At 38.2% G+C, this 21990-nt stretch overlaps 1 protein-coding gene across 4 annotated transcripts in view; it reads right to left on the bottom strand.

Annotated features, from left to right (window-relative positions):
* Positions 1 to 21990, bottom strand: part of MINDY2 (MINDY lysine 48 deubiquitinase 2) — a 66031-nt gene that overhangs the window by 21478 nt on the left and 22563 nt on the right. For all 4 annotated transcript variants that reach the window (XM_036258196.1, XM_036258206.1, XM_036258201.1 and 1 more), the window contains 2 exons: positions 15955 to 16113; positions 11881 to 11983 (listed from right to left, as the gene is read on the bottom strand). In XM_036258196.1, coding sequence (XP_036114089.1) covers positions 11881 to 11983; positions 15955 to 16113 — 262 coding nt within the window. The remainder of the gene's footprint in view (positions 1 to 11880; positions 11984 to 15954; positions 16114 to 21990) is intronic.

The following is a 21990-nucleotide window of genomic DNA, read 5'->3' as shown; positions in this document are numbered from 1 at the left end:
AAAAGTTTTTCTATATACATTGTATTCCAAGTATGAAGAAAAGCCAGTCAGAATAAGATTTTTCCTACTATAACATGATGATGCCAAATTGGAGATTCTACTTTTTTATGTTGGAAGATGTGCCTATAGACATTCCCATCCTAAAGAAACAGTTATATGAAATTCTTTTTATCAATTAATGTATTTACATATACTTTTTCTACTTCTAAAAATAATTTGAGGCAGCTTGCAACAAAACACACAGACACATTAAAACTAAAATCCACTAAAACAAGGCAAGAGTCAGTTAGCAATTTATATAGTGCATACGAACCCTGACAGGTTTGGCTCAGCAGTTGGAGCGTTGGCCTGTGGAACAAAGAGTCGCGGGTTCGATTCTGGTCAAAGGCACATACCTCGGTTTTGGTTTGTCTCTGGTCCTGGTCAGGGTCATGCGGGAGGCAACCAGAAGATTTGTCTGTCTCTCTTACATCAATGGTTTTCTCTCTTTCTCCCTCCCACTCTATCTGAGGATAAATGGAAAAATATCCTCGGGTGAGGATTAAAAAACAAACAAACAAACCAACCAAAAGTGCATAGGAGCCCTGGCTGGTTTGGCTCAGTAGTTAAAGCATTGGCTTGTGGACTGAAGAGTCTCAGGTTTGATTCCTGGTCAAGGGCACATACTTCCACTGCAGGTTTGATACTGGTCCCAGGTGGGGTCATACAGGAGGCAACCAATCACATCGATGTTTCTCTCTTTTTCTCCCTTCCTCCCACTCTATCTGAAAAAATCAATGCAAAAATATCCTCAGGGAAGGAGTAAAGAAAAATGCACCCTGGCCGGTTTGGCTGGCTGTTGGAACTTCTGCCTGCAGACCAGAGAGTCCTGGGTTTGGTTCCCACTAAGGGCATGTACCTCTGTTGCGGTTTTTCCCAGCCCTGGTTGGGGTTGTGTGGGTGGCAGCCACTCGATGTGTCTCTCTCCCTCTATGTTTCTCTCTCTCTCTCTCTCCCCCTTCCACTCTATCTGAAGATAAATGCAAAAAAAAAAAAAAAAAAGAAAGAAAAAAAATGCATAGGAGCCAAAGATGCATGTCAACAGCTACTTCCCCAACAATAGGTGTGTAGAAATTTTTTTTTTAATCCTCACCTGAGGACATTTTTTTGCATTTATCTTCAGATAGAGCAGGAGGTGGGGGGGGGGGGCAGAGAGAGAAACATTGTTGTGAGAGAGACACATCAGTGTGGTTGCCACCAACATGACCCCAACTGGGGAGGGAAAAAACTGCAACCGAGGTACATGCCCTTAGGGGGGACTAAATTCAGGACTCTCTGGTCCGCAGAAGGTCACTTTAACTGCTGAGACAAACTGGTTAGGGCAGGTGTGTAGAAATTAAAGGTGGTCTTATCAAAATGAGTTGCGTAAGATTTTAACAAAGGTCACAGATGAGTCTTAATTTACAAAAATGCTCAATTCTCACCTTAAAAGTAGGCGTAAAACTGAACAGAAAACAGGGGATAATTGATGCCATTTTATCCTAATCTCCTGCAACATATGCCACTCTTTACACACACACACAGAGTTCAGAAATGTAAATGATCTCTTTTGTTTTCAAACCATAATGAAATGGCTCTGGCCGGTTTGGCTCAGCGGTTAGAGCGTCAGCCTGTGGTCCAGAGAGATCGTTCGGTTCCCACTACGGGCGCATGCCTCAGTTGCAGTTTGTCCCCAGCCCTGATTGGTCATGCGGGTGGATGTGTCCCTTTCACATTGATGTTTCTCTTTCTCTCTCTCTCTCTCTCTCTCTCTCTCTCTCTCTCTCTCTCTCTCTCTCTCCCTCCCTCCCTCCCTCCCTCCCTCCCTCCCTCCCACTCTATCTGAACAAAAAATGGAAAAAAAATGTCCTTGGGTGAGGATTAAAAAAACAAAAAAACCCAATGAAATGTAAAGAAGTTTTCTAGGGTTTAATTTAAAAGGTATGTGTATATTTGATCCTTGCTGTTGGTCAAATTTGTCTACTACTAAAATTTATTTATAACTCCAAAATCAATACTTTCAGGGCCATTCCTGGATATGTGCAAAGCTGCAAAAAAATGGAGTCACCAAATGTGTACATTCCCCACTGAGGTCAAACAAGGCAACACTAGGCCTTGTTTCAGCTCTCATACTGTGAACAAGTGTCCTTTTCACAGTCTATCGAGTGCCACATTCTTCACATTTTTGTGCTTTTTGGGGGGTAATTTTTACATGTAAAATGGCCCCTAAGCATGACACTGGAGTATTTGCTAATGTTCTTAAGTGCACAAAAGCTGTGATGTGCAGAAAAAATACACATTTTTGTAGCTTTGTCCAGGCAAGTTACAGTGCTGTTTGCCACAAGTTTAATGTTACTGAGTCAATAATATATATTAAATAAGGTGTCTCTAAACAGAAATGCACATAAAACAAAGTTATGTATTTATCAGGTGATGAAAGTTTGTGACTAAAGGCTCACAGGAACCTAATCTTGCATTTCCCACAGGAGCACTGATTTAGTATTCACTAGTCAGTGTTCATAGCAACTTTATAGAACAATGATTTTCAACTGGTGTGCTGCAAGAATTTTTAAAACATGTAATACCTGACTATTTAGTTAGGGGCACTGACCTCTTCCCTTGGATTGTCAAATAAAAAAATGACAACAGCCAACACAACAATAGCTGTCCTGTGTGAATGAATCAAAATTATATACTTATTATTTTTGGTCAAACTGGCAAAAAAATATATTTTTGACATGCCTCAGAATTTTAGTAATTAGTTTATGTGTGTCATGAGATAGAAAAAAGGCTGAAATTTGCCCAGTCAGTGTGGTTCAGTGGTTGAGCATTGACCCATGCACTGAGAGGTCGCTGGTTCGATTCCAGATCAGGGCACATGCCCAGGTTGTCAGCCAGATCCCCAATGGGGAACATGTGGGAGGTAGCCAGTGGATGTTCTCTTTCATCCATCCATCTATCTATCTATCTATCTATCTATCTATCTATCTATCTATCTATCTATCTATTTTAATCCTCGCCCGAGGATATTTTTCCATTTTTTGTTCAGATAGAGGGGAGGGAGAAAGAGGAATAGGGAGAGGGAGAGAGAGAAACATCGATGTGAGAGGGACACATTGAGTGGTTGCCTCCTGCACAACCTTGACCAAGGCCTGGGATGAATCACAACTTAGGTACATGCCCTTGACTAAAACTGAACCCATGACTCATTGGACCACGGGCCAACACTCTAACCACTGAGCCAAACTGGCCAGAGCTCATTGTTTTTTCTGACTCTCTCTCTCTCTCTTTCTCCTTAACCCTCTCTCTCAAATAAAGAAAAAAAAATTTTTTTTAAAGGCTGAAATTTGCTGTGATAGAACATAACTACTGGGAATAATGAAAATGGACTATATATTTTAAAAGTCAGGCCCTGGCCGGTTTGGCTCAGCGGTTAGAGCGTTGGCCTGTGGTCCAGAGAGACCCAGGTTCGGTTCCCGCTAAGGGCACGTACCTCGGTTGCAGTTTGTCCCTGGCCCTGGTTGGGTCGTGTGGGTGGCAACCACTCGATGTGTCCCTTTCACGTCGATGTTTCTCTCTCTCTCTCTCTCTCTCTCTCTCTCTCTCTCTCTCTCTCTCTCTCTTCCTCTCTCTCCCTCCCACTCGACCTGAACAAAAAATGAAAAAGTGTCCTCGGGTGAAGATAAAAAAAATAAAATAAAAGCCAGTATTTCTCTTCTTTTTCTTCCTCCTTTTAATGAAGAAGAAAAGTCTCAGAAAAAAAGAGGGGGAAACAGAATGCTCTAAAGAGTTTTATAAGAGAGCAGAGAGGTGCAAATATAGGGAGTAAAGGTGAACCTGTGTTAAGAAACTGACACCTCTTCTCTCACATCAATGTTTCTCTCTCTCTCTCTTCCCCTCTCTCTCCCCCACTCTATCTGAACAAAAAATGGAATAATGTCCTTGGGTGAGGATAAAAAAGAAAAAAAGAAACTGACACCTCAACAAGAAATTTATAATAAACTTGGAAAGGCCAGAGGCAGCTGGAGAGTACAGGTTCATTCCACTCACTCTCCATCCCTCAGCCTTACTGTCAAGACACACCAATTCAAGCTGCAAAGTGGTTGTAAAAAGTTACCAATATATCACACTATTTCAAAGAATGGGTTAAGGTAGGAGGGAAAGTGCCAAGATGTTATACACAAGGCCGCAGCCAAAGGAAATGTATAACACATCTGCAACTTCTGGGGTTTATACATTTAGAAATAGAGTTGCCCCCCTCGATTACTATTATTACTTTGCTCAGTACTAAGTCACTAAGTGGAATGTGTGCATTATACACTAAAGTACTTAATATATATAGTATTTTAAAGTAAGTATAATGTCTGTGCTGAGCAGTCCCACTGCTGTGCTACTAAACACTCCCTCAGAAAGATGTTTCTAAATGCCCCCCCACATCTCACTCATAATGTCCTCTCTACAGATCCACTCAAGAAGACACAAAAATTCAGTGGAAATACAGCCCAACATTACTTTCATGTGTGTGAAATTCAAAAATTCAACACTAGAAAAGGTCTTTCTCAGCTTCTTTTTTTTTTTTTTTTTTTTTTTTATCCTCACCCGAGGATATTTTTCCATTTTTTGTACAGATAGAGTGGGAGAGAGAGAGAGGAAGGGGGAGAGAGAGAGAAACATCGACGTGAAGGGACACATCGAGTGGCTGCCATCCGCACGACCAATCAGGGCCGGGGACAAACTGCAACCGAGGTACGTGCCCTTAGTGGCAACCGAACCCGGGTCTCTCCGGACCGCAGGCCGACGCTCTAACCGCGAGCCAAACTGGCCAGGGCTCAGCTTCTTTCTATAGAACAGGACAGAGGTTCAGAAAGAATAAATCACTTTCTCAAGGACAAAATTATGAAAAAGTAAAGACTGGAACCCAGAAAAATTTATTGGTATTAAGTTTTAAAATTTAGCCCTGGCCAGTTTGGCTCAGCGATAGAGCGTCGGCCCAAGGACCAATGAGTCATGGGTTTGATTTCAGCCGAGGGCACATACCTTGGTTGCAGTTTGTCTCCAGCTCTGGTGGGGTCATGTGGGAGGTAATCAGCCAATGTATCTCTCTCATGTAGATGTTTCTCTTTCTCTCCCTTTCTTTCCCTCTCTCTCCTTCCCACTCTATCTGAAGATAAATGGAAAAATATCCTTGGGTGAGGATTAAAAAAAAAAAAATTTAATGCTTATGTCCTGGGCAGTGTGGCTCAGTTGGTTGGGCATCGTCCCATGCACCAAAAGGTTGCTGGTTCGATTCCTGCTCAAGGCACATGCCCAGGTTCCAGGCTTGATCCCTGGTAGGGTCATGCAGGAGGCAGCTGATTCATGTTTCTTTCTCATATTGATGTTTCTCTCTCTCTCTCTCTCTCTTATCCTCACCCGAGGACATTTTTTGATATTTTGTACAGATAGAGTGGGAGGGAGAGAAAGAGAAACATCAATGTGAAAGGGACACATTGAATGGTTGCCACCCTCATGACCCAACCAGGGCCAGGGACAAACTGTAACTAAGGTATGTGCCCTTAGTGGGAACCGAACCTGGGTCTCTCTGGACTACAGGTGGATGATCTAACCGCTGAGCCAAACCGACCAAGGCTCTCTCTTCTCTAAAAAAAAAAAATTTAGTGTTATTACAAATGAATACTAAATTGTATTTCTCCCCAGACCTATAGAGAACAATGTTTCCTAATTCTTCTACCAGCGCTTAAACTGTGACACTCCTGTAATTTTAGTGGAATATTCAAAAGCTTAATCTAGTTTCAACTTTTCATACCTAATTAAACAAATTTTGGTAAACAATTCTAAATGCTGCCCTGGCCGGTTTGGCTCAGCGGTTAGAGTGTCAGCCTGCGGTCCAGAGAGACCCGGGTTTGGTTCCCACTAAGGGCACGTACCTCGGTTACAGTTTGTCCCCAGCCCTGGTTGGGTCTTGTGGGTGGCAGCCACTCGATGTGTCCCTTTCACATCGATGTTTCTCTCTCCCTCCCTCCCTCCCACCCTATCTGAACAAAAAAGGAAAAATGTCCTTGGGTGAGGATAAAAAAAACAACAATTCTAAGTGTTACATAGCAGTTTATCTGCATTGCTTCAAATGACAAATAGTTTATTTGCAACATTAAGATTAAATTTCAATTTTATTGTTATAGATATTGTTATTAATGATACTAAAGGTGAAAATTAATAGAAATAATAAGATAATATTACTGAATATAAATTTAAATTAAAAATTATTTTTCTGACATTAGTATGTTTGAAAATATCTCTTAGTTTCAGAAATTCAATACTAAATTAGTTAACCAAATTATTTTCCTTTATTACTGAAGATCTATTAGAGAAGATGAAAGTACTGAGTGCTTTAAAGGATGTGAACTTAAAGGGGGACATTAAAATTAGGCAAAAAGGATAAACATGAAGAATAAGATAAAAGGAAACTTGGCTTATTTAAAAATGTTGGCTAGATGAGGCCCTGCCTGAGACTTGTGTTCAAATTTAAATTCAAAATTTAACTCTCTTTCTATGATAGCTTTAAAGAAACAATCTGATTCTCTTTTTAAGTTCATCTACTATGACATTCAAAAAATCAAACACAGTATATTAGTACTTTTCCTCAAGAGGCTAGGGCAAAGCAAAATGTCTTTTAATATGACAAGTGCCCATATTTTCTTTGAAAATATAGGGCCTGACATGATTTGATTCCAGGGAAGCAGTAGAGAGCCCAAACTTCTTACTGTGCTAGAAAACAAGGAAGTGCCCAAGGAATGATGAAAACATGTCAAAAGTACATTGGATCCAGCTTGAGATCATCCAATTAGCTATATCTAGGATAATTCTTTTTTTTTCTTTTTTTTATATTTATTTTTTTATTTTTTTATCCTCACCCGAGGACATTTTCGATATTTTGTTCAGATAGAGTGGGAGGGAGAGAGAGAGAGAGAAACATCGACGTGAAAGCGACACATCGAGTGGTTGCCACCCACACGACCCAACCAGGGCCGGGGACAAACTGCAACCAAGGTACGTGCCCTTAGTGGGATCCGAACCCGGGTCTCTCGGACCGCAGGCCAACGCTCTAACCGCTGAGCCAAACCGGCCAGGGCATATCTAGGATAATTCTAAGCATCAAAAAGAATAATGGTGATAATGAATTGTAACACACTGAATAAGAAATAATTTGAGTCTACACTGATATAAAATAAGTTTTTAATGGGGGAAACAAGAAAAGAGAAACAATTTTTTACAGAATAATGCTAATTAATAAATGTAAAAGGAGTAACAGATACCATTAATATTAGTAGACAGGCAAGAATCAATGAATGCCAAGTCTATTGAGTGAAAGATTATTAGGAAGCAGGGTATTCAGTTTCAAAGAATAACCTCAGAGATTATGTATTAATTACAAAAGGCAAAGGCATCTTTGCAACAAAAAAATCTGGCAGATACTACCTTAATCATATGTTCACATGAGTAATAATGGAATAATCAGACATCATGTGCCACCTGCTTTGATTCACTGTGAACGACAAAATGTCATATACATAGTACTCCTACCAAAAATATATAACCTAAATTTACTCTGGTAACAATCACATGAATCTAAATTGAGAACTAGTCTACAAAACAAGTGGCCTGGACTATTAAGAAAAGGCAACATTATACACACACTAAAAAGTTAGAGATCAGTTTTAGATTTTAAGTGTCTAAATTGATATGATAATCAGATGATCCTTGATTGGAACCTACACTGAAACATTTAAAAGCTATAATGGGCATTATTGGGACAACTGGGGAATTCTGAATACAAATAGTATTGAATCAATGATACATTTTCTGAATAATTGCAACGAGAATTCTTTGTTTTTAGGTGATAAATGTTGAGGCATTAATGGTTAAAGTGCTATGATATTTGCAACTAATTCTCACATGATTTAGGAATAAATAAGTAAATAAATAAAACAAAAAAACACAAATGACCAGCTCTGCTGAAGTCTGGCAGCTAACAGTGTGCAATTTTTTTTAACCTCATCCAAGGACATTTTTTCATTTTTTGTTCAACTAGAGTGGGAGAGAGGGAGAGGGAGAGGGAGGGGGAGGGGGAGGGGGAGGGGGAGGGGGGAGAGAGAGAGAGACATCTATGTGAAAGGGACACATCGAGTGGCTGCCTCCTACATGACCCAACCAGGGCTGGGGACAAACTGCAACCAAGGTACGTGCCCTTAGCGGAAACCGAACCCGGGTCTCTCTGGACCGCAGGCTGCTGCTCTAGCCACTGAGCCAAACCAGCCAGGGCTTGATCTCTTTTCTGAGATTTTGTTAATCTCATTTTTTCCTTTTTTTTTAAATTGAATTTATTGGGGTTATTGGTTAATAAAGTCATATAGGTTTAAGGTGTACAGCTATATAATACATCATCTGTATATTGTATTGCGTGTTCGCCACTCAAAGTCATGTCTCTTCATCACCATTTATTCCCCCTTTACCTTCTCCTGACTCCCCTCCCACTTCCCTCTGTTATCAAAAAAGTATTAATGCCTAGAAGAGGTAGCAAATAATACATTCTCTATATACATGTAAAAGTTTTTCACTTTTACTTTAAAGGTGTTGCCATAAAATTTTTTTAAATAAGCCCTGCCCAGCTGGTGTAACTCAGTGGTTGAGCATTGACTCATGGACCAAGAGGTCACCAGTTTGATTCCTGGTCAGGGCACATGCCTGGGTTGTAGGCTTGATCCCCAGTGGGGTGCATGCAAGAGGCAGCCAACTGATGGGTCTCTCTCATTGATGTTTCTATCTCTTTCTCTCTCTCTCTCTAAAAATCAATAAAAGTATATTAAAAAAAAAAAAAAAAAAAAAAAAGACCTGGCTGGAGTTGCTCTATGGTTAGAGAGTTACCCCATGCACCAAAGGGTCTGGGGTTTGACTCCCAGTCAAGGGCACATAGCTGGGTTGTAGATTCGATCCCCGACCCAGGTCAGGGGCATGCGGGAGGCAACCAATCAATGTGTCCCTCTCACATTGATGTTTCTTTCTCTCTCTCTCTCTCTCTCTCTCTCTCTCTCTCCCTCCCTCCCTCCCTCCCTCCCTTCCATTCTCTCTCTAAAAAAAATAAAAAATCAATGGGAAAAATATCCTCAGGTGAGGATTAACAACAAAAAATAATAAATAAATATAAATAAATAAAAAGAATATCATCTCAAAGAAGTTGAAAGAATATCTAATTCTGCCCTGGCCAGCCTGTGGTCCAGAGAAACCTGGGTTCAGTTCCCGCTAAGGGCTCATACCTTGGTTGTGGTTTGTCCCTGGCCCTGGTTGGGTCATGCAGGAGGCAGCCACTCGATGTGTCCCTTTCACATCGATGTTTCTCTCTCTCTCTCTCTTTCTTCCTCTCTTTCCCTCCCACTCTATCTGAACAAAAAATGGAAAAATGTCCTCAGGTTAGAATAAAAAAAATTAAAAAAAAAAAAAATATCTAATTCTATTTGACTGTTAGCTAAATAGCATTTCTTTCTTTCTTTCTTTTTTTTTTTTATCAAAAAGAATGATAGTAAAGTTATTTCCAGTATTCTGTACCTTATAAAGGTGAAATATTTGAATTTTAAAAAATAGTTATCATCTAAGACCAACGCTTAATACATTTTAATAAAGAAGAATTAGAAATAAACTACCTTTGGATATTTTATTGATTCAGAAAGAAAGTAAGTTACAGTTGCAGACCACACTGAAAAGAAAGTAGACTACTACTTCTGTTAAACACTATACCTAAGAAAATATGATGAAGAAAATGATGGAGCGAAGCTAATTGCTACATTGTAAGTAAAAATGTCCATTGTGGCCTCTTCTATTCTAAATGATTCCTTAGTGCCATATACAAGTAACCATTGGGGTTAAATAATTATTTCAAGCAGACTACACATTTGTAGTTTCTTATAAGCAAAAACTAGTTTAGCTTTTTTTTTTTTAATCCTCACCCGAGGATATTTTTCCATTTTTTGTACAGATGGAGTGGGAGGGAGAGAGAGGAAGGGAGAGAGAGAGAGAAACATCGACGTGAAGGGACACATCGAGTGGCTGCCACCCGCACGACCAACCAGGGCCGGGGACAAACTGCAACCGAAGTACGTGCCCTTAGTGGGAACCGAACCCGGGTCTCTCCGGACCGCAGGCCGACGCTCTAACCGCTGAGTCAAACTGGCCAGGGCTAGTTTAGCTTTTTAATTGTAGTAAATTCTATATATATATAGCTTTTTTTTTTTTAAAGCCTCACCCAAAGATATTTTTCCATTTATTTTCAGACAGAGTGGGAGGGAGGGAAAGGGAGAGAGAGAAAGAGAGAGAGAGAGAGAGAGAGAGAGAGAGAAACATCAATTCGAGAGAGATACATCAATTGGTTACCTCCTGCATGACCCCAAACAGGGCAAGGACTTCAACTGAGGTACGTGCCCTTGACCGGAATCAAACCTGAGACTCTTTGGTCTGCAGGCTGACGCTCTAACCACTGAGGCAAACCAGCCAGGGCTCCCTGTATTATCTTTATTTAAGTGTTTATTGCAAGTAGAAGACAAAATAAGCATCAACTAAAATAATGAGTATTTTCTTAAAATACTGTGTATTTTCTTGCTACTTGCCTCTTCTATAAATGTGTTAAATTTATAAATAATGGAGTAATATAATTAGTTGGGTTCTGATTAATCAATATAATATGAGAATTCATGTACATATCTTCCTTTATATGTTCTCATATACTCTTGTAGTCACTTAGTTTTCTTTTTTTATCCTTACCCGAGGACATTTTTGCATTTATCTTCAGATAGAGTGGGAAGGAGAGAGGGAGGAAGAGAGAGAGAAACATCGACATGAGAGAGACACATTAAGTAGTCGCCACCCACACAACCCCAACTCGGGCCAGAGACAAACTGCAACCAAGGTACGCACCCCTAGCGGTAACCGAACCTGGGTCTCTCTGGTCTGTGGGCCAGTGCTCTAACTGCTGAGCCAAACCAGCCAGGGCTAGTCACTTAGTTTTCATTTTTAAAAATGTGGTAACTATTATAAATATACATATATAATAACATTATATAACTTATAGCATATGTAAAAGAATTGTGTATTTAAGAATAATGAAACTCACTCCCTACTTCTTATGATTTTCTTCCTTTTGTTTACCCTACAAACAGAGAATAGCAGCCTCAGTATTTGAGCACATTTATGAAAAAGTGAAGTAGGTGGTGGGGAAGGTATATCCAAATGCTATAACTCCTGATAGCACTCTGTTCCTTCCCTTCACTAACTGAAACACAGCTGATAATATGAAACTGTTTCTATGGTGATGAGTTCAGCAATTTTAATTAGCTAAGGATTAGGAAAACTGAACGATCAAAGGTATACTTTGATTCAGAATGGAGCTTTACTATATTATACTGTACGAAAACATAAGGTAGAGCTCTATTATAATGGACCCTGGAGTACTATAATACTATTCTCAGTCAACTGAGTATTCAGAATGAATTATAAAGTTCACATAGAACTCCCAAATAATAATAATTTTTTTTAAAAAAAGCAATTATCATTTACCCCTGGGTAACTGACCATATCAAAGCTAACAAGAGATTCCAAAGACCTGTATTAAAATCCAGGCCTCATTTTACAAATCAAGTGAAAAGGTTTCTAGGAAAAACCATTCACTGGCAACTTTATGAAGAATTACTTCTCTTAATTTCTACAAGTAGCAACACGTGGCTTTGAGAAGTTTTATTTAAGACATTTAAAATATATTAAATTATCAGACAAGTTATTTTGCCAAGAATAAGTCATGTAATAGCAGCACTCACCCACCTTCACTAACCAGCTCACTATTGTCTGACTGCTTACAAGAGATGATCTTCTCCACCAGTTGGTTGTAGCTGCAGTTACCAACAGCTTTCACAATGTCATCAATCTAGAAAACAAATGACTGTCTCACTATTCATGATAAGATTAAAAACAATAATAAAGAAACACATATCACTCTTCAGGGTTTTATTCTAATGCAATACTAAGTATACAAATATTACTTATGAAAAGAATCAACACCCAACTGTTTCCAATTTTGCTTACAGATATTATATATATATAACATTTTTTTTAAAAAAAGAAAGAAAAGTACTGCTCAGCTGTATTTCAAATATGCAACAAATAGTTAAATGGGATTATTACATGCAACTTTATTTCTTTAGGTTGTAAAGATGTATTTAAGAGAAAAGCTCAGTTGTTCTTTTGTTTTGTTTTTTTTTTTGTTTTTTACTAAAATACAAATGTTTTGCATTTAAAGCAAGACAAATTTAAAGATGTTAATTTGCCCTGGCTGGTATGACTCAGTTGGTTGAGCATTGTTTTGTACACTGAAAGGTTACTGGTTCATACCCAGTCAGGGCACATGCCCAGGGTGCGGGCTTGATCCCTGGTTGGGGGTGTGTAGGAGGCAGCCAATCGATGTTCCTCTTACATCGAAGTTTCTCTCTCTCTCCCTCTCCCTTCCTGTCTCTTTTTTTTTTTTTATCCTCATCCGAGGACATTTTTCCATTTTTTGTACAGACAGAGTGGGAGGGAGAGAGAGGAAGAGAGAGAGAGAGGGAAACATCGATGTGAAAGGAACACATCGAGTGGCTGCCACCCACACGACCGACCAGGGCCGGGGACAAACTGCAACCGAGGTACGTGCCCTTAGCGGGAACCGAACCCGGGTCTCTCCAGACCGCAGGCGGACGCTCTAACCGCTGAGCCAAAGCGGCCAGGGCTCCCTTCCTGTCTCTTTAAAAATCAATAAAGATAGCCCTGACCAGTTTGGCTCAGCGGTAGAGTGTCGGCCTACGGTCCAGAGAGATCCGGGTTTGGTTTCTGCTAAGGGCATGTACCTTGGTTGCAGTTTGTCCCAGGCCCTGGTTGGGTCGTACAGGTGGCAACCACTCGATGTGTCCCTTTCACATCGATGTTTCTCTCTCTCTCTCTCCCTCCCCACTCTATCTGAACAAAAAATAGAAAAATGTCCTCGGGTGAGGATTAAAAAAAACAATCAATAAAAATAAATAAAGATGTTAATTTATGAGATTAAAGTTTTTCCATTTTATTTATTATTTACTTCCTAGCCAAGTATAGTGGAACTATAAGTAGACATAACTAATTGTATTTTCCTAAAGAAAAGTTAACGTATATTAATCAAGGACAGTAATGATTCTTACTTAATCCTTGTCTTTGGAGGGTCACTAGAAGAGTAAATTTGGCTCTGGACCATTTGGCTCAGTGGTTAGAGCATTGGCCTGCAGTCCAGATAGACCTGGGTTCGGTTCCCACTCAGGGCATGTACCTTGGTTACAGTTTGTCCCCGGCCCTGGTTGGGTCATATGGGTGGTAGCCACTCGAAGTGTACCTTTCACGTTGATGTTTCTCTCTCTCTCCCCCTCTCTCTTCCTCCCACTCCATCTGAACAAAAGAAGGAAAAGTGTCCTTGGGTAAGGATAAAAAAAAAAAAATAGAGCAAATTCAATGTTTTAAGCTATAGGAATATAAAATGGGATCTCTACTCTCTCTCCATTATACTTTGCTTTGATGATTGAAGAAACATAGATTTCTGCTGTTTAAATAACTTATTTTGTTTGAATTCCCATCCCTAAAATATATTTATAAATTATTTACATGTAATACTGTTTAATATGATATATGCATAATAAAAACAAGTACAAATTAATACAATGATATCAAAACTAAGAGGGCAAATGTTTTCTTTCCACATCCAAATGATCTTCTTGAATACTTACTCTTTGAATTCCGTAAGTCTTGACATATATCTGCACAAGAAATACTCTGGACCGTAGTTCCCCAAACAGGGAGCTTGCTAAAAAGATGTAAGCCCTGGCCAGTGTGGCTCCATTGGTTGGAGCATCTCCCATACCCCAGAGGGTTGTGGGTTCAATTCTGGGTCAGGGCACATACCTAGGTTTCAGTTTGATACCAGTCGGGCATGTGTGAGGTGTGTGAGAGGCAATCAATCAATGTATCTCTCTCACATCAATCTCTCTCTCTAAAATCAATTAAAAGAAAAAAGATTTAAAAGAATTCCAGGCTCAAGGTGCTTCTCAGTTGTCTAAGTTGTATTCCACTGCTGGTTAGCAAAGTTTGAGAACAACTGTTCTGCTCTAGGCTATAATTTTTCTTTGTTCCTGAAAAATTCTACCATGGTAAAAGCCTCTTAATCATGCAAGTGGAACTGATGGTCTGTTGAGAAGACCAGTAAATTAAAAAAGCCAAAGCAGTGAATTGTGAAAAATGTTATATACCTATAGTAAACATTTCATGGTAACTAAAAACACATAAATGTATTATTCACTTGTCAATCTTTTGGTGCCCAAGTAAGATATTCACTAACCATTTGTGGTTACTGAGTAATTGAAATGGGGCTAGTGCAACTCAGGAACTAAATTTTTAACTCAATTTAAATAACCCCACTTGGCTACCATATTGGACAGAGAAGTTATAGAAACTATAACATTTGCCCCTACAATATCAAAGTCAGATATTACTATCCTATTTTTCTCTGTACCGCAGGCCGACGCTCCAACCGCTGAGCCAAACCGGCCAGGGCACTATCCTATTTTTGAACAATGAATTATAGGCTCTCAGTATACTTTACTTTCTTCCCAACTTATGTTATTTTTTGCATATGCTAATGTTCTTTATTTAAACCCAACATGATGTTATTATCTGATACAGTCAACATTTATGTTTATCCATATATTTATAATGTTATTTTCTCTTCATTCATTCTTCCTTTTATCTAGGATCACATTCCATTATTTAGAATTTCCATTAATGACAGTATATTGGCAGGAAACTATCTTAATTTAATTAATCTAAAAAATAACTTCATTTTTGCCTGGCCAGTGTGGCTCAGTGGTTGAGCGCTGACCCATGCACCAAGAGGCCACCAGTTCAATTCCCAGTCAGGGCACATGTCCAGGTTATGGGCCAAATCCCCAATGGGGGGCATGCAGGAGGCTACCAATTGATGTTCTCTCTCATTGATGTTTCCTTCTCTCTCCTGCCCCCCCCCTCCCAGAATAATCTTTTCAACAAATGAAACTAGGACAACTAAATATCCACATGCAAAAGAATGAAACTGGATCCCTTCCTCAAAACATATACAAAAATTAACTTATGGTAGATCATACTTCTGAACCTCAGAACTAAAACTATAAAACTTTTACAAGAAGATATAGGAGTAAATCCTTGTGACTTTGGGTTAGGCAAAGTCTTCTTAGGTAAGACACCAAAAGCATAAGCAACAAAAGAAAATACAGATAAACTGGACTTCATCAAAATTAAAAACTTTTGTTCTTTAAAAGATATCATCAAGAAAGTAAAAAGACAACATACAGAATGGGAGAAAAATCTGCAAATCATATGTCTGATAAGAGACTTATACTGAGATATATAAAAAACTCTTGCAATTCAATAACAAAAAGGAAGGGATCTACAGACATTTCTCCAAAGAAAATATACAAATGGCTAAAAAGCATATGAAAAGATGCTCAACATCATTAGTCATGAGATAAATGCAAACAAATCCACAATGAGGCATGACTTTACACCTATTAGGATGACTATAATAAAAAAAGACAGATAATGACAAGTGTTGGTGAGGATGTGGACTCAACTTTGTAGCTGGCCCCTAACTCTCTGAAGTTACACTCAGAAGTCTTGGACTTGGGCAAGTTTAGCTGTCTGGAAGACTGCTCCCTTAGCCTCTCACTTTGGCTCATTCCAGGTAAAAAACACAAAAATATAAGTATCAGAAAAATATAAATCTAAATTGATTTGCCAAATTAATAGCATTTTACTAAATTTGTGTTTATATATTTAAAATTTTCTACTTACCTGAGGGTCCACTAACCACCCATGATATAAAGGAATATCAAGAAGATCAAATACTATGCATTCTGGTGTATATTCAAACACTCGAACACCAGTGAATTTTACATTTACATCCAAGCCTGTCTGCAGTTTGTGTAAGATTGCCATAGCATCACTCATATTCTGAAAACAGAAAAGGAAAGAGTAATGATAAGAAAAAAGAAACAACAACAAAAAAGATATTTAAATGTAAGCACATTAAATGTAAATGTAATTTCCCATTTTTATTATTAAGTACTACTATATGCCAGGTACCAATCTGAGTTCTAAATATATAATAGTGAATATAGACAAAGTTCCTGATCTCATGCTACTGTGAGAGACAAATATATAAATATAAAACATAATTCAAGTATTGGTAAGAAAAATTGAGCAGGATAAGGATGTACAGAGTGACAGGGGTGAGGGACCAACTTTAGACCAGAAAAACTAAAGACACACGTTTGTAGTCAAAGAGGAAGGCCTCTCCCACTTCTAGGTATATATCCAAAAGACTTGAAAGCAGCATCTTGAAGAGACATTTGTACACCCATGTTCATTGCAGCAGTATTCACAATACCCAAGAGGCAGAAACAGCCCACATGTCTACTGACATATATATAAAGAAAATGTGGTATATATATACAATGGAATATTATCTAGCCTTAAAAAAGAAGGAAATACTATTACATGCTACAACATAGATGAAACTTTAGGACATTATGCTGAATAAAATAAGCCATTGTGAAAGGACACATTCTGCATTGTTCCACTTATATGAAATATCCAGAGTGGTCAAAATCATGGAATGAGAAAGTAGAATGATGGTGGTCAGGGCCTGGAGGGAGAGAAAGCTGGGGAATTGTCCGATGGGTATAGAGTTTCAGTTTTACAAGATAAAAATGTACTAGAGGTCTGGTACAAAATAATATGAATATAGTTAACATAACTGAATTCTACATTTAAAAATGGTTAAGAGAGTAAATTTTATCTTTTTAAAAATAATCTTCACCTGAGGATACTTTTCCATTTATCTCCAGATAGAATTGGGGGCGGGGGGGAGAGACAGAGAGAGACAGAGACAGAGGTGAGAGAGACACATCAATTGGTTGCTGACCAGGGCCAGAACCGAACCACAACTGAGGTACATGCCCTTGACCAGAATAAAATCCGCAACTCTTTGGTCCTTGAGCTGACGCTCTAACCGCTGAGCCAAACCGGCCAGGGCTATCTTTTTTTAACAATAAAAATAAAGAAAAAGAAATGAGCTATCAAGACATGGAGGAAATTTAAATGTATATTATTACTAAGTGAAAGAAGCCAATCTAAAATGGCTACAAGCTGTATGATTCCAAACAAGAATGTGAGAAAAACAAAACAACGGAGACTGAGATCAGTGGTTGCCAGAGGTTAGGAGAAGGTTGAGATATATAGGCAGAACACAGAGGATTTTTAGGGCAGTAAAACTATTATGTATGATACTCTAATGGCAATGCAGGTCATTATACATTTGTCAAACCCACAGAATATATAACACAAAGAGTGAACCCTAATGTAAACTATGGACTTTGGGTATTAATTATGTGTCAGTGTAAGTTCATCAATTATAACAAATGTATCACTCTGGTACAGGATTTGATAGTGGGGGAGGTTGTGTGCGTATTGGGGGAACAGGAGGTAAATGGGAACTCTCGTACTATTTATTACATTTTGCTGTGAATTTAAAAGGCTTAAAAACGGGGGAGGGGAGGTCTTTAAAAATGACCTAAATAGTGACCAAGCAAAATACTGAGTCTTGGGAAACTCTAGAAAGAGCATTCCAGACAAAGTGGACACTAGTATAAAAACTCTGATGCAGAAATGAGTTCAATACTGTGTCCATGGCCCGGCTGGTGTGGTTCAGTGGACTGAGCACTGTCCCATGGACTGAGAGGTCCTGGTTCGATTCCCAGTCAGGCACATGGCTGGGTTGTAGGCTTGATCCCCAGTAGGGGGAGTGCAGGAGGCCACCGATAGATGTTTCTCTCTCACAATGATGTTTCTATCTCTTGCTCCCTTCCTCTCTCTCTAAAAAATCAATAAAAACATATTCCAAGGAGTCCATGGAATAGCAAGGAGTCCAGCATGGCTAGAACAAAATAAATGAATTGGAAAGTGGTGGAAGATGAAGTCTGAGAGAGACAGAGGCTGGATCACAAAGACTTATTGGCCAAATTAAGGAGTCATTCTATGCACATCAGTTTTCTCAATAAATGTAGTCACACAAGTCTATAATAAAGACTATTTTAAAACATGTTTTTCTAAATCTTAATACATTAAATATGAACCATACTTATAGAGGGTATATTTGATGAAACAAATAAAAGCACATATATAAAATTTAATAAAACTTTATTTAATTCCTATTGTTAACAGACACTGTGACACATATTGAAGATACAAAATAAGAGTAGACTATAGCCTGTTGGAGAGCTTATAGTAGAAATGGTGGCTATGAAATAAATCTTTTTATATTAAAACTCAGAATTTTCTCTGAAATCTGAAAAAGACAAAATTTAGGTCATAAGAATAAAGTTCTATTTTACCAAATAACCGATAAATCCCATTCTAAGAGAAGGATAAACTGAAAACAAAAAATTATTCAAATATTTAAAATTTATGAATGAGAAATTTGTAACAATAATGTTATATAGCTTTTGGCTTTTGTCAGGTTCATCTCTTCCTAATAACTATGTTCCCCCAAAATAATACAGTTGACCTTGAATAACATGGGACTGAATTATGTGCATCCATTTATATACAGATCTTTTTCAGTAAATATTGTAAATGTATTTCTCTTATTATTTTCTTTATTTTATTATTTTTTAAAGATAGTTGACAGTCAATATTATATTAGTTTCCTTATGGTTTTCTTTTCTCTAACTTTCATTATAACACAGTACATAATACATGTAAGATACAAAATATGTGTTAATTGACTGTTTCTATTATTGGTAAGGCTTCTTGTCAACAGTAGGCTACTGGTAAAGTTTTGGGGAAAATCAAAAGTTATATGCAAATTTCTGACTGTGCTACATGTTGGTACCCATAACCCCTGCATTGTTCAAGGGTCAACTATATTTTCTAAATCTTATTAAAAGTTGAATCCTTAAAAAAATCAGCTCATGCTCTTGCCAGTGTGGCTCGTTTGGTTGGAGTGCCGTACTGTCCACCAACAAGTTGCTAGTTTGATTCCTGGTCAGGGTACATACCCAGGTTGCAGGTTCTATCACCACTCTGGGTGCATGCAGGAGGCAACTGATCAATGTTTCTCTCTTACATCAATATTTCTCTCTCTCTCTCTGCCCCACTCCCAAAAATATCAGCTCATATTTTTCCCTTCAGTGTTTTAAAACTTCACCTAAAATCATAGCAATGATGCATTTGAGAAAATAGTAAAAATAGTGAGTAATTGTAGGATTATAGTTCTACTACTACTGATTTTTTCTTCTGTTTGTTTTATTCAAGATTGCCAGGCCCAGCTGGTGTGGCTCAGTGGTTGAGCATCAACTCATGGACCAAGAGGTCTTCAGTTCAATTACCAGTCAGGGTACATGCCTAGGTTGTGGGCTCGATCCCCAGTGGGGGGCATGCAGGAGGCAGACGACTGGTGTGTCTCTCTCATTGATGTTTCTCTCTCTCTCTCCCTCTCCCTTCCTCTCTTTAAAAATCAATTAAAAAAAAAATATATATATATATATATATAAAAATAAATAAATAAATAAAAGGTTGCCAGTCACCCAATTTCCTTTAGGGGAAGTATAAGTTTGAATAGTTCCTGGGCTCATGCTTACACCTTTATACATCTTCTACATTTTTTATAGATTATATAGTATTGAAATAAATAAATTGATGCCATTTGGTAATCCCCATAAAGATTAATAAAGTGATAAAAAAATCAAAAAATTTATAAACAAAGAGTTTAAAGGGTAAGTATTTTGTCATCTTTTCCCTAAATCCAAGTTATAATAATATCATAAAATACAGATCCTAGGAATGATTGCTTTCATCACAAGAATTACTACTGTTTCCTTTAAGCCAGTGGTTGAATTATTTCTTAGAATTTTTCTTAAAGGTACTTATTAAAATAGCAAAATATTTTAAATTTAAATATAAAATATATTTTAAAAACCTATTTGCAGTCATTTAAAAAACTGTCATAAAAACAGACACAAGCCCGGCCAGTGTGGCTCAGTGGTTGAGCATCGATCCATACACCAGAAGGTTGCCAGTTTGAGTCCTGGTTGGGGCGCATGTCCAGGTTGTCGACCGGATCCCCACTGGGGGGGGGATGTGCGTGCGGAAGGCGGCCAATCAATGTTCTCGCTCATTGATGTTTCTATCTTTCTCTCCCTCTCCCTTCCTCTCTAAAACCAAAAAGAAAAAAAAAAATTAAAAACACACACAAATATATTTGCTGGTGTTGTCTGGGTACCTATCATTAAGCAAAACTGGGAAAAATATGCTCTTTGTTTACATTACAACTTCTGGTAAAGAGGTTTTAATTAGGAAAATTACAGCTCTGCATTGGTCTTTCTAAAATTTAGGCTTAAACATTTCTGCTCGAATAAAATTATACAAAAAAACAACTATTACATCATACCTGTGGAACATTAAACACCAGCTTCCATTTACCATTTCAGTTTGATACATACTACTCTCAAACCTAATGGTAATATAATCAAAATATGTTATATGTTATAGTTTTAGAGTTTATTTTATTTTATTTTTTTATCCTCACCTGAGGACATTTTTGCATTTATCTTCAGATAGAGCGGAAGAGAGAGTGGGAGGAAGAGAGAGAGAGAAAAATTGATGTGAGAGATACACATCGACTGGTTGCCACCCACACAATCCCAACCAGGGCTGGGGACAAATTGCAATCGAGGTACGTGCCCTTAGTGGGAACCAAACCTGGGCCTTTCTGGTCCATGGGCCGACGGTCTAACCTCTGAGCCAAACCATCTAGGGCTAGAGTTTATTTTATTTTTTATTTTTTTATCCTCATTTTTTGTTCAGGTAAAGTGGGAGGGAGAGAGAGAAAGAGAGAGAGAGAGAAACATTGATGTGAAAGGGACACATCGAGTGGCTGCCACCCGCACGACCAACCAGGGCCAGGGACAAACTGCAACCGGGGTACATGCCTTTAGCGGGAACCGAACCCGGGTCTCTCTGGACCGCAGGCTGACGCTCTAACCACTGAACAAAACCGGCCAGGGCTAGAGTTTATTTTAAATGCAAGGTACTTTTTGTCTGACATGTTTATAAGAATTGCAAGCAGTTATTAGATATTGTTTGTTTCAACTCTACTTCCTTTTTCCAAGATTCTGTCACTTTAATGGAAGTGTATCTGAAACTGCAAGATGGACTTGACATAAACAAAATGCTGATTATCATTTGCAAACATTCATCAGTCAAGATTTTCCCAAGACTGTGCAACAGAAGTAAAATGAATTGTGAGGTTGAATGGAAACTCCAATTATCATCCATAATTCCCAATTTCAAGCTTTGTATTAATCAAAAAAGCCTCACTGATTTCAGTAAGAAATAGCATAAATTTGATAAGTAATATAAATTGAACCATATCACTTTATACTTACAAAATACATTTACTGGTTTTATATATTGGAAGTTAGCATACGATTTCATTTCAAAGGAGGTTTCTACTGCAAAACATATTTAGAAATCATTGCTTTAAGTTACAAATTTCAGTATGGCTTTAGCTACAGATTTCCTATCTTACACAAAGATGTTGGCTTTTCAGTTCTTTTAGAACTAGATTATCTGAACATCTAAATTCAAGAAATTCTGCAATACTGAAATCAGTTTTGCTTCATTTTTCGCCAATTAGATACTAATGACAGTATATTTAAAAACTTTTAAGGTAAATATAAAGGATCCAATGACGTTTATTTCTTCCCTGGCTGAAACTTCCTTCCACTGTGAGGAACTGATTCCTTCTTGCCTTCTACTGCCAAACAA

This window comes from Molossus molossus, unplaced genomic scaffold, assembly GCF_014108415.1.
Source record: "Molossus molossus isolate mMolMol1 unplaced genomic scaffold, mMolMol1.p scaffold_m16_p_1, whole genome shotgun sequence".
Lineage (NCBI taxonomy): Eukaryota > Metazoa > Chordata > Mammalia > Chiroptera > Molossidae > Molossus > Molossus molossus.
This window is presented reverse-complemented; position numbering and strand designations above follow the sequence as displayed.